At 47.1% G+C, this 13,518-nt stretch overlaps 1 protein-coding gene across 1 annotated transcript; it reads right to left on the bottom strand.

Annotated features, from left to right (window-relative positions):
* Window positions 1–1,692: 1,692 nt before the first annotated feature.
* Window positions 1,693–7,836, bottom strand: LOC106806040. The gene is made up of 3 exons (XM_014807882.1): window positions 7,677–7,836; window positions 3,406–5,910; window positions 1,693–1,776 (listed from the first exon to the last, which is right to left on the bottom strand). The coding sequence occupies exons 1-3, from the start codon at window positions 7,728–7,730 to the stop codon at window positions 1,693–1,695; spliced, it is 2,643 nt and encodes an 880-aa protein (XP_014663368.1). The 5' UTR covers window positions 7,731–7,836.
* Window positions 7,837–13,518: the final 5,682 nt, after the last annotated feature.

Below are 13,518 nucleotides of genomic sequence, written 5' to 3'. Positions count from 1 at the left end.
CGTACGATGGGAGCTTCCATCTTTAATCTTAAGACACTTAAACGTACGCGCCATTTCGTGGCAACTTTTATAACGATCCCAACGAACATTCCTTCGAGAAGGTTCCTGATACCATCCCTGTGCCTTCCACTGTTTCGGCCCGTATGTGAACACATTTGGGACTAACAGGGTTTACTAGAATCCCACCACTCCACCACAGAGTCACCGCAGTAGACGTGAGATGAGCGCTGTCGCTCCGCGGCACTTGTTATAAATAACATGTTGGTGTCGTTACAATGTGTATGGTTGGCGGAAAATATGATGTGTGTTTGTAAACCGACATATGGTTAGACTAAATTGACAAACCGTACACTATAATAACTAGCAGAATTCGCGAACAATTCACTGGCTCATTACCATACCGTTGCAGGGCCGCAGGCTGAGCAAATTCCTAGGGATCAAAATTTGATGACTCAACTGTGTAACGATGAGCGACGGGCGCAGCTCTTGTTCGACGTACATAGTGTGGTAGAGGTGGGTCTAAGACAAGGCTTTCACGGATAAGTGACAAAAAAATCACGTTAGAGTTATTTACGATTATAAGTTAAGCTTATTTTTAATTTTGCTCCAAAATCTAGGGGGCAGCTGCCCCCTTGCCTCCCACAGGCTACGGCTCTGCGTTGATAGCTGCCGTGATACGAACAGGTTGCGAAACGTGCCTATACGTTCGTAATAATGACTTTCTTTACCGGCTTAACGTACCGGCTTTACCGGGCTCCGGACAAACGGACGCGTCCCTTAAAGGCCTCCTTTAGTGATGAAAAATAGTTACATATATCAAATTATCTATGTTATGTACAACTACTAAGAAATTTACAGGTTGAATGGTTTTCGGGTGTATGAGAAAAACGCATTTTTTGATGGACACAATGTTAAGAATTTGCGGGAACGCAAAAGCGCCACTTACTTTGGCGCGTGACGTAGTGTGACGTGGGAGCAGGCACTCTCGCTTGTTTACATGTTGCCAAGCGTGTACAATGGAGCCTGTACAATGTACAATGTGAACACCGATTCAGAGTCGTCTCTAGAATAATATCGGTTTCGTACGATACGGATGAGCAGTCAATCAGGATTGATGAAGATGAAAATGAAGTAGACATAGACAATGAAGTTGAACATGTTGAAGATAGTTGTATTCAGCCGCGTACATGTTTGAACTGTTGGCCAACAATTTCCCAGGCATCGTTTAAGGTAGCTCTAGTACTATAGCCCGCGTTCGATTAACTGCCGCAGGGCTATAGTACATTGTCGGCTGGAAATACCAACTGCAACCTGTTACCACCTGTCCCCATGAAAAATGGATCGTAAAACGCAAAGTTATCGGGCTTTTTAACACTTATTTATCTACATGGACATCTCCATCTCATTCATCTTTTTGAACACTTTCAACAACTTTACACGATGTATTTGTCCTTTTATTCCACAAAGTAAGCACTACTGTCATTTCATTTGGGAGCGAAGTGGCGTGCGCACGCGTGACGTTACCGGATATGTACGCAAAACACATGGCAGCTATGGTGCATGTATTATTCACGGGGGTGATGGGGTGAACTCGCGCTGTTGTTGCTTGGCAACGTGAGTAACTTTTTCATGGGGACAGGTGGTAACAGGTTGCAGTTGGTATTTCCAGCCGACAATGTACTATGGCTACGTTCAAGGCAACCGTGTCAAGGCAAGTTCGATGCCTTGTTCAAGTTCGTTGCCAATGTTCAAGGCAACGTCGAACCAGAAGGAAGACTGCTGAATGGAAGTGTTGCTGAATGGTGAGCACAGATTATGCAACTATCAGATTTCCCATTCAACAGTACTGACTAATTTTCTAAAGAGATTAGCCTCAGTACTACAGTAGGCCTGAGCCGCCTGACTAAAGAAAAGCAAAGCTGACAATAGGCGCGTTCACACACAAGAAAAACCGCGCTGCTCAGCCCGCTAATAGCGGAGATAATAGTGAGCTAATTGTGTCGTTGTTCACACAGGCGAATATCTCGCTAATCGCCGCGGTGCAAATATCACGCCACGGTGCAAATAAGCGCGCTGATTCCAAATTAGTGCAGTCGGAAGTGTTCTTTATTTTGAGCGCGATTTAGTGAGCACTTGTAAAAAGCTCAGTTTTTCGAGCGGGCTGCAAAAACCGGGGTTTGCAGCCCGCTAATTCGCGCCAGTGTGAACGCACCTAATAGTCAATAGTAAATGTTTTAGCGTAGTGGAAATTATGACAGGACTTAATACGTAGAATTTATGCACTTGATAATAGTAACAATGTTATTTCACGTGTAATGTGCACTTAGTACTTGTATCGTAAGAAACTCAGTGTATACAGTACGAGTATAATAATCAATATATGCATGTAGTGTTTAACCCTGAGGTCAGCTGTAACGCAGCCTAACTAACCACGGTACACGAACATAAACAGAAAGTAGAACAGAAACGTATACACTGTGAGCAGATTAGCATGAGCTGAGTAAAGCAGCATATGGTTGGAACCGATTTTATTGTCTGAGTATTAAGGTGGTTTAATCCGGTAGTAAAGTCTACAATGCATATATATGATAATTAATATGGCAGTTGGATGTTTATGCCGAATATGAGTCACGACATACTGCAAACAAAATATTATAAGTTACAGCCGAGGATAGCTTTGTGCTCATGCACTGATGCAGGCTTTGTGTGCGGCGCAACGTGGGAAGAACCTGCTCTCACGTCACAGCCGTTTTCCCGCCAGGTGGCCAGTTTGGCAGAAGATTTGATTTTCAACATTCATAGACCCAACATAAAGACGTTTTAAATATCACAGAGGCAAGCTCAGGCAACTAAAAAACATACGAATGCTTTGGTTATTTACGTTATGATACTAGCATCAAATAATTGTAAAATTTAGACTGTTTATAGATATCACTAAAGGAGGCTTTTAAACTAAACATGTCGTTGAAAAGCAAACTTAACACACGTTATGCATTCACCACTTAAGCGGGACCACCGCTAAATCGGGATGTTTGCATGGTTACCGACCACGTTAAAACGAGGACGACTATAGTAAATAATTATACAAACTCTCACAAGATGAAAGAATATAACAAATGCGCGAAGAAATACACGCTCCCGGGACGAACAACAAATCGCTTCATTTCGATAAAAAAAACTTTGCAGCTTAAATTTCTAAACAAATCGCTTCATTTCGATAAAAAAGCTTTGTAGCTTAAAATTTTAAACAAAACTCGCGACCGTTTCAACTCGCGACGCCTCCTAATAATAACGATTGAGTGTATACGCATAATTTCCCTTGTTTCTCGCACCACCCGCGAGCAGTCTGCGATATATCGTCTCGAGTAACGCACGGGGGACACGCGTTGTCGCTGGCCCGGGTACCGCTGGAGCAACGACGAAATTATCACCGACAGCATTTCGGTAGTACTTCGGCCAACGACCACCGCCGGCTCGTAGCGTAGCGCGCAGCGGCGGGAGCACGTTGTTGGTGTTCCCGCGGGAGCTCGCTCGAGCGACCGCGGGCTGCTCGTGCTGTCGGCGCCCTGCGCTCGCTCGAGCGACCGCAGGCTGCTCGTGCTGTCGGCGTCCTGCGCTCGCTCGAGCGATCGCGGGCTGCTCGTATTGTCGCCGTCCTGCGCTCGCCCGAGCGACCGCGGGCTGCTCGTGCTGTCGGCGTCCTGCGCTCGCTCGAGTGACCGCTCGCTGCTCGTGCTGTCGGCGTCTTGCGCTCGAGGTCGTTTGCCCCGCGAGTTGGACTTGACGCCCCACCGCTGGACGCCTCGCGTCTGACGACGACGAGGACTGATCCGGCTGGAGAGTGTAACTATTAGCGAGACGACGTCGCACGCGTTCCATGGCGTTCGGTCGGCTAGATAGTCGGGCTTTTATCGCGGCGTATTTTTCGGCGTTCAGTAGCGCGTCGTTCGTCGTCGTCGTCGTCGTCGTCGTCGTCGGTGCGCGAGAGTCGGTTGCGTCAGTGAGTCGTGCAGCATTAGCTACGCGCAGCAGTACCGGTACGGGCACGGGCGCGGCGGTAATCGCAGAAACGACCGCTGATTCGGAAGACTCGACGGCGTTTAGACCGGCCGGATCCGTATCCGGTCTCGCGTCTTGCTGTCGTGTATTCTCGATGCTCGCTCGAGCGACCGCGGGCTGCTCGTGCTGTCGGCGTCCTGCGCTCGCTCGAGCGACCGCAGGCTGCTCGTGCTGTCGTCGTCCTGCGCTCGCTAGAGCGACCGCGAGCTGCTCGTATTGTCGCCGTCCTGCGCTCGCTCGAGCGACCGCGGGCTGCTCGTGCTGTCGGTGTCCTGCGCTCGCTCGAGCGACCGCAGGCTGCTCGTGCTGTCGGCGTCCTGCGCTCGCTTGAGTGACCGCTCGCTGCTCGTGCTGTCGGCGTCCTGCGCTCGCTCGAGCGACCGCGGGCTGATCGTACTGTCGGCGTCCTGAGCTCGCTCGAGCGACCGCGGGCTGATCGTACTGTCGCCGTCCTGCGCTCGCTCGAGCGACCGCAGGCTGCTCGTACTGTCGGCGTCCTGCGCTCGCTCGAGTGACCGCTCGCTGCTCGTGCTGTCGGCGTCCTGCGCTTGAGGTCGTTTGCCCCGCGAGTTGGACTTGACGCCCCGCCGCTGGACGCCTCGAGTCTGACGACGACGAGGACTGATCCGGCTGGAGAGTGTGACTATCAGCGAGACGACGTCGCACGAGTTTCATGACGTTCGGTCGGCTAGATAGTCGGGCTTTTATCGCGGCGTATCTTTTGGCGTTCAGTAGCGCGTAGTTTGTCGTCGTCGTCGTCGTCATCGTCGGTACGCGAGAGTCGGTTGCGTCTGTGAGTCGTGCAGCATTAGCTACGCGCAGCAGGGCCGGCACGGGTACGGGCACGGGCGCGGCGGCAATCGCAGATTCGGATGAATCGACGGCGTTTAGACCGGTCGGATCCGTATCCGGTCTCGCGTCTTGCTGTCGTGTATTCTCGATAATCGATGATCGCGCGCGTGTCGCCAGCGTGTTACCGACGTTGCCGACGAGTTTTCGCGCGGGTCGCCGACCGGCCGACGCTGCGGGCGTTCTGCCTCTGCCAGCATCGTTAGACGGGTCGGCGTTGTAAAGCCGGTTACGTCCTACGGTGATTCTCAGCGGTGACAGCTGACGACCGCGCGTACGACGATAGCGGTTGATGTCCCCAAGCTTTCGCTTGCCACCCTTCGGTCTGGCGGTCGTTTCTGTATCGGGTGGGCGGGAATCACCGCCCGCTAACCGAGCAGCGAGAGGAGGTTGAGGATGCAGCAGTTTGCGGTCGACGTCGCGGCCATCTTGTTGAAACCTCACCGTCGCGAACACGTCGAGCAGCAGGCGCGCATGCGCAGCTAGTGCAGCACGCGCGTCGCCGACCGTGACCAGATTCACGTCGGGCGATGCCGACACGACTATGATGGCTTCGTGACTTCTGCTAGCGACGAGCGGCTTGTATATGCCGCTTCTCAACTCTTTACCCGCCGCCAGCTGAACGGTGGGCGAGTTGATGCGGCGATAGACGCGATTTCCCAGCTGAGCCGAACCCCGGACTACTTGCTGAAACATCGCCGATATCGGCTCGACGTCGCCAACGTCTCTCAAACGCCCGACGTGCAACACCGAATCGGTGTGAGAAGAATGCCTTACGCGATCGGAGGTGCCATCGCTGTTGGTGAGCAGGAGTTGCTGCACCGACGGGGTATTCAACGCGTTGATTCTGCTCGCATTCGCCAGTAGTGTGTTTCTTGCGCTAGCCAACGCTGCTGCTGCATCCGGCTCTTCTTTCGTCGGCGTGAGAAAGGGTTTACTGCCCGCGTCGGTGGGGTATGCGTAGACAGCGGAATGGCGTAAGCTCGCTCCTCGCGCTGCCGCCTGCAGACGAGAGAAACGGTGAGTTTACGATTACCGTTCTATAGTCCTATAGTTCTATAGTACTAATATAAATTTTAATATAAATAAAAAACAAAATTAAATTAAAAAAACAAAATTAAAAAAATTAAATTAAAAACCAGTTCAATTTGCATTCACTCTCTACCCCTCTTACTATTAACCGTAGGACCAACGACCCGTAGGGACAACGACCCGTAGGACCAACGACCCGTAGGACCAATTACCCGTATAGGACTATAGATTGGTACCCGAATTGATGTGGGTGGCATCAAGAGCGCATTAACCCCGGGGTTAATGCGCTCTTGGTGGCATGCACCACGAGAGTTTACCGGTTTACGATAAAACACACATCAGTTGATATCTCATCTGGTGACGCGCTGTGGTGTGGTGTGGTGTGTTGTGTTGTGGTGTGTTGTGTTGTGTTTTGTTGGGTTGTGTTCTGTTGTGATGTGGCGAGTTGTGGTGTGGTATGGTGTGTTGTTTTATGTTGTATTGGGTTGGGTTGAGTTGCATTGTGCTGCGTCGTGTTGTTTTGCTGTGATGTGGTGAGTTGTGGTGTGGTATGGTGTGTTACGTTGTGTTGTGATGTGTTGTGCTGTGCTGTTTTAATTGTGTTGTGTTGTGTTGTGTTGTGTTGTGTTGTGTTGTGTTGCATTGTGTCATGTTGTGTTGTGTTTCATTGCGATGCATTGCATTTTGTTGTGTTGTGTCGTTGGACTAAAACTGTACTAAATCAACTTTCGGTCGTCCCTAAAAGTAATCTTAAGATAGGTTTTCGCTTTTTATCACTGCCAAATCGACATGGTAACGGTTCCTAAAATAGCTCAGGTACCGACCGGCGCGCGAGTTCATTTAGGTTTTACTAATAGCTTGGTCATTTGTCTCGTGTTTCAAGAGGGTGCCGTCAGTGATTAGAGCTAGGTTTTACTAATAGCTTCGTCATTTGTCTCGTGCTTCAAGAGGGTGCCGTGAGTGATTAGATTTAGATTGTACGTATAGCTTGACCACTCGTGAATTTTCTCAACTATCTAAAAGGTGTGTGATTAGATTTTGGTTTTACTGATAGGTTGACCACCTTTTTTATATAAATGAAATAATTTCAGTCCGTCGTTTTAATAAAACACGGTGGTTCTTAGTCGCGTTCAGTTTAGCGATCCGATCAAATAGCGTGGGGTGATGGATATTATATATATGAGATGAGGCATCGGTAATATGCTCCTTGCTCTGCATATTTGAGTCACATCTTCCTGCTGCAAAATCGTTTTCTTTCCAGTATTTTTCCTTGGGTTTCTCGACATATTGATCACTACCGATACTTACCCGCTTCATCTCATTTTATCTCGTGCGCCACTAATATAGGCTACACTTATTTCAATAAATTCTAGAGACAGTTTTTATCGCTTACTCTAACACTTGCGGTACATAAGCGCACGTGTATCTCCTTTGCCACTCAGTTTAAATTCAAATATATGAGAACGAATGATAAAGATAATATAAATATAACAAAGTTAATAATAATTATATATAGTTATATATTGTGTTGGCTTAAGCGCAATCCATCCCGCCAAAATGTTGAAGTTATTTCGCAACCATGAACGCGAAATATTTCTTAACATTTATAACGCGTTTTTTTTCATCTAAATGGCGCATTTAAAATTGGATATAACAGTTCAAATCTGAAGTGTGCCGATGCCAGAGAAACGCACGGACAATCCACGCAGCGTAGCTAGCCTATCTCATGTACTTACCACCACGACGCCGAGTAGGCCTACTAGCAGCGCGAACTTTCTAAACACGTTCATGCCACTATATACATCCAACCACACGACAGATCGTTTTTTTCACGAGAGAGAGAGAGAGAGAGAGAAAGCGACGGACGCGTGGCATCTGACTATCGACACTAAACGCTAACGATTGCCTGTTTATATACCTCGCGCCACATCTTCCGCGATCCGTGACGACCCGTGGACCATCGTTTGTCACACGTAGAACATATTAGCCCTGTTAGGAATGTCTCTGCATACTATCGGCTCTCTGGCACGACCATGCAACAAAAAATACGACAAAATACCCTCAACATAAGTATAGTATTAATGTGCCAGAGGCTATGGTAACAGACATAGAATATTTGTGTGTGTCCGTGTGAAGGGGGGGGGGGTGCGCCACGTTTTCAATTTTCTAGGCCTCCACTGAAAATTTTCTCTTAGTCTACAGAGTCTACATCGTCATAGCCCGACGAAAATTTACCGGTTTAATTAATATTAGTACCAAAAAGAAGTAGTAATATTTTAATAATGTTTTTAGTTCAAATTTTGATATGGCAATGTATTACAGATTTTAAAATTGCAGAAAATTCTTTATCAACCTAATAATAATAATCGTGATGATTTAGAGTCGTAGACGATGACGATGATGATGATAATAATCTAATAATAATAATAATAATAATAATAATAATAATAATAATTAACAGCTTATTGTAGCTATACTATGGATCTCTCACAATCCACGCGTACATTACGACCAATCCCACGGGTTTGTAGTTTTCTAGAGGAAATACAGCGAACCAGAGAACCAGGGAAACAGGAGAGAGGGTTATTGAATTTCCAAGTTAACGTTTGAGTTTATGGTCTCTCCCTCTTACTCTCTCTCTATATATATACATATATAAGGTTATATTAATTATTTACCTACTCACTGGCAAAAAAATTATACAGGTTCTTAGCGTTCTCACAGAACGACGCTCATCTCTCGTTAGAATAAGGATGTGAAATCGAGTGCGGAAATGACCTAGAACTACGGTTAGCAACCCGGGTAATTTCAGATATAAGATTTCGAAGCAATTCCAGAACAATTTGGGAGCGATTGGGAGTGACGAGTCGCTCAAAATCAAAAAGGTTTGATTTCTTGCAACTCGTTGCAAGCGACCAGAATCGCTACGGGTTGCAGTTGCACGTTCCCGCAGACGTAGCGATTTCACAGCAATTTTTACACGATTCTTAGAGTCGCTGTCGAGTTGCATGAAAAAGTCGCAGGTCTGCGCTAGGCTTTACGAGCAGTAACTCTTGTAGCCAAGCGCAAAAGACGTAAAACGTAAAAACATGGGGGCATTGACATGGAAACATGACGTTCCTCAAACTACGGCTCATTATGTGACTAATTGTGGCTCAAATTGGCTCGTTAAGGGGATTGTAGACGGGAACGGAGGAGCTCGATCATTATCTCAGATAATGAAATTGGCCCGATCCCGCGTCCCTAAAATAATCGTTTCATCCTCTATGTGATGTTAAATGTTTATGTTATGTATATTATATGATGTTCTTATTCATCGTTATTCTCGTAAATAATTTGCTTTATATCTAAATTAGATTTTCGAAATTAGAATTTAGAAATTAGATCTAAATTAACTTTAAATTTGCACGGCTATATTATTATTTACGACAAGAAGGGTCGCGCACCGTCAAATCTGGACCTCTCGGTTGTTAGGTCCAGCTCTGATTTCACGTACAAAGAACTATAACTATATATGTGCGTAAATATTGTTCATGAAGCAAGAATCGTCAGCTTAAGGTGTACGCGTTCGGTTACCGAGGCGTGTGTGAGTGATTGCCTGCGCGCTAGCATACGTGCGAGTGCGTTCATGGCTTCATCTATGTTGTGTGTGTTGTTTTTTGTGCGTGAGAAAGAAAGAGCGTGTGGACAATTTAATGGGTGCTAATTAATTTGCCAATTTGTATGTCGAGCAGACGACCTGAACTTTCCTGCAGAGAGTTTACCTGCAGGGGATTGATGGATATCCTGCCAGGCGTGTCAATGATACTTTGCTTAGGTTAGATAAATGAAGGCCGGCCTGTGGCGCTAAAACAAAACAGGAATTCCGATTGCCGCCGCGTAGTTAACCGGCTGTGAGTCTCTGAACTTTTCTCGCGGTCTGCCAGTAATATGTGCCTATTTATTACAAATGTTGATAAATCAAGCGTCACGCCAACGGGTAGGTTGAATGTTAACACTTTACGTGATCCCCTCGCCGCGTGGATAGCACGAGACTCTTTTAGTTTTACAACATAGAAAAAATACGGTTATGGTGTTGTTAACTCATTGCGGTCGAATTGCCGCAGTATACGTGCCGTGTTTAGTTACATTCGTTCTTTTCTATGTAAGCAAATACTTGCAACCATTGCCGTAAGAAATAGAAGTAAATCTGGGAAAAAAGCTTCAATTTATCTTTTTTTTAAAGAATAACTAACAGCAGTCCTTTACCATATTATTTTAGCTATACTGCAGAATTACTATCAATAAATCAGGTTTGATACTTATACTACACATATTTTTATTACAGCGATTTATTTCACCGCATCCCCGTTTCCTCATTACCCGACAATTTCGATTATTACGTCGGATAATTGATACTTATGCATATGCGTGCGTGCGTGCGCGCGTGCGTGCGCGCGTGTGTATGTATGTGGTTTTTTATAGTCGCGTTCACACGTAGCAAGAAATCCGGTATTTAGTGTTCACACGGGGCAAAATGCGCGGTCCAAGAAATACGGTATCTAAACAGAACCGGTATTTGATGTAAATACGAGGTTTCCCAGACCCCGAATAATTTGCCGTGCTTGAGAAATACCGGATTTCTTGGACCGCGCATTTCCTCGTGTGAACGCTAAATACCGGATTTCTGAAGCCGCGTATTTTATCGACTGGTCCGCGCTCGACAGTTCCAGTGTAACGCGTGTGGAATTGTCGAGCGCGGACCAGTCTACGTATTTTTTATCGGCAGTTAGTGGGCATTGCATTGTTTATTTCGCATTGTTCGCTTGATCGCCTTGGTTTAAAGCAGCTCGCAGCTCGCAAATACCGTATTTCTGGAGCCGCGAATCAGCGTGTGAACCCTCGGCCGCGTATTTGTCTCAGATTCGGTATTTCGCAAATACCGTATTTCATAAATACGAGGTCTCTTGTGAACGAGGCTAATGTATTTCGGTGAGTGCGTGCGTGCACGTGTGTGTACGAAATGTGTTTCTTTTTGTGTTTCGGTGAGTGCGTGCGAGCGTGCGTGCTCGTGTGTGAATAAACGTGTTTATTTTTGTGTTTCGGCGAGTGCGCGCGTGTGCAATGTCGGCATGCAATACCAGAGACAAGCAATTCCGATGTCAAATAAGCAAACTCGCTCGCACCTTACACGTAAGCATGCAGAGTGGCACCGATCACGACAGACCACAGGAGACGGAGGAAGCGGAGAAGTGATAAAGAAGGATACGATGTAGTTGTCGTAATTTTTATAAAACGTCAAGCTTGTTGCAATGCCAACGAGCCCACGTTTACTGCGGTGGTTATAGGTACTACACACAGGCCTATAGCTTCGGGGCGAAACGAGCAATTACTTAAGCCTAGCGCAGACCTGCGATTTTTGGTTGCTCGTCGCTGCAACCTGCAACCGTAAGCGATCGGTCGATGTGTCGCCGCGTGTGCGCACACATGCGATTTCGAAGCAATTCCAGAACAATTTGGGAGCGATTGGGATTTGGGAATGACGAGTCGCTCAAAATCAAAACAGTTTGATTTCTTGCAACTCGTCGCAAGTTACCAGAATCGCTACGGGTTGCAGTTGCACGTTCCCGCAGACGTAGCGATTTCACAGCAATTTTTACACGATTTTTAGGATCGCTGTCGAGTTGCATGAAAAAGTCGCAGGTCTGCGCTAGGCTTTACGAGCAGTAACTTTTGTAGCCAAGCGCAAAAGACGTAAAACGTAAAAACATGGGGGCATTGGCATGAAAACATGACGTTCCTCAAACTACGGCTCATTATGTGACTAATTGTGGCTCAAATTGGCTCGTCAAGGGGATTGTAGACGGGAACGGAGGAGCCCGATCAGACATCGAAGAAGGGATCGGACATTATCCCAGTGTCCCAGGTAAAAAGTATATGATATTCCTCAGTTCCCAGTTATTTAAAATCTTATTTTCGGCTTTCCCGCCTGCCGGTTGACTTATATGTCCGAATCGCGAAAAATTTATCCGGCATTTCCCGATTCTCAGATAATGAAATTGGCCCGATCCCGCGTCCCTAAAATAAGTCCCGCGTCTCCTTTTGCCCTGGTCGCGGCGCCCAGCTATGTAGCGTGCGCGACTCCGTCGAAGAAGCCGACGTGATCGTGACCCTCGTTAGCGGTACCAAACTATGTAGCATGCGCGCTACCCGACTAGTCTGCCTCCGCTCAGTTTTCTTCTCTCTGTCGTACCCTTTACACGGGCTTGATAGGGCCCGTGCGCGCGTTGTATTGTCCTACTCTGTATCGCAGAGCCTAATTCCCCTCCGTCGTCTACACCCGACGTCAGCTCGTAAAGGAAAAGCGTGCCGAAGACGTGAAGTTCAGAAAGAGGGCCGAAGATAGAAGTTGAGTAATAATATGACGGGACAAGCCCGGCTGTTTATTACGGGTTGACACCCATACGCACCAATCTTCCAATACACACACAGGCAGAGAACCATTGCTCGGCTACACACACACAATAAGCGCGGCGCCACTATTCCGACTACTGTACCACTCTCGCAATGAACTCGCTCGACTCTCGGCTGCCCGCTAACAGCTAACTCGAACTGTTGCTCGCTCTTCTAACTAACTCTCCTACACAGGAAATCTCGTTGCGTTAAGATTTCAGTTCGGTGTGTCAGCTGATGTGATCGTATAGTCAGATGTAGTTTTCTAAACCTTGCGTTGTGTTATTAATTGTTCTTAACCCGTTGTTCCGTTTCGTGTTTGCTCCCAAGACGCGCTCTGATATTTATGGGTGTTGCTATCCCCCGGGCGTGGAGGGACGGTCACGTGATACAGTTGACGTATACTTCAAAACTTATGGGTGTTGCTATCCCCCGGGCGTGGAGGGACGGTCACGTGATACAGTTGACGTATACTTCAAAATCATTACTCATCCGGTAACCCTAACTCCAACACCTCCATCGCTAACCCTAACACTAAATATATATATCTCGGAGCCTAACCTAACCTAACCTAACCTAACCTAATACTAATACTAATACTAATACTAATACTAATACTAGTACTAATACTAATACTAATACTAATACTAATAATATTAATCCCAATACTAGTGCTGCCGCATTGCGGTGTCCCTCCACGCCCGGGTGATAGCATTACCCGATATTTATATGGACCATAGCGGTGACGTCACATCAGGGGTCCCCAAGGCCACTGCAAGCCGAAAGGCGTCCCCTAACCACTCGCCACTCGCCTGCAGCGCACTGCACCACGTCTCGTACGTACGTGTCTACATCCGGGTTTGCGCGTTTATCTGTAGGTGTGGACGTTTATACATCCGCTGGCGCTGTAAAGACGTAAACTTGTTGTTCCCACATTTACGGCGTGCCTTGCTAGGCTGACGGCTACGCACACAAAAATCACGTATGATTCGTATACAATACTTTTACTAATTACAAACTCTACGCGCCGAACTGTTACACACACACCCTCTCTCTCCCTCTCACGTTACTCTCGCCACTGTTTCTCTCTCTCTCTCTCTCTCTCTCTCTCTCTCTCTCTCTCTCTCTCTCTCTCTCTCTCTCTCT

The sequence above is a fragment of the Priapulus caudatus genome, unplaced genomic scaffold (genome assembly GCF_000485595.1).
Source record: "Priapulus caudatus unplaced genomic scaffold, Priapulus_caudatus-5.0.1 Scaffold138, whole genome shotgun sequence".
NCBI lineage: Eukaryota > Metazoa > Priapulida > Priapulimorpha > Priapulimorphida > Priapulidae > Priapulus > Priapulus caudatus.
The sequence above is the reverse complement of the archived record's forward strand: the minus strand, read 5'-3'. Positions and strand labels throughout refer to the sequence as shown.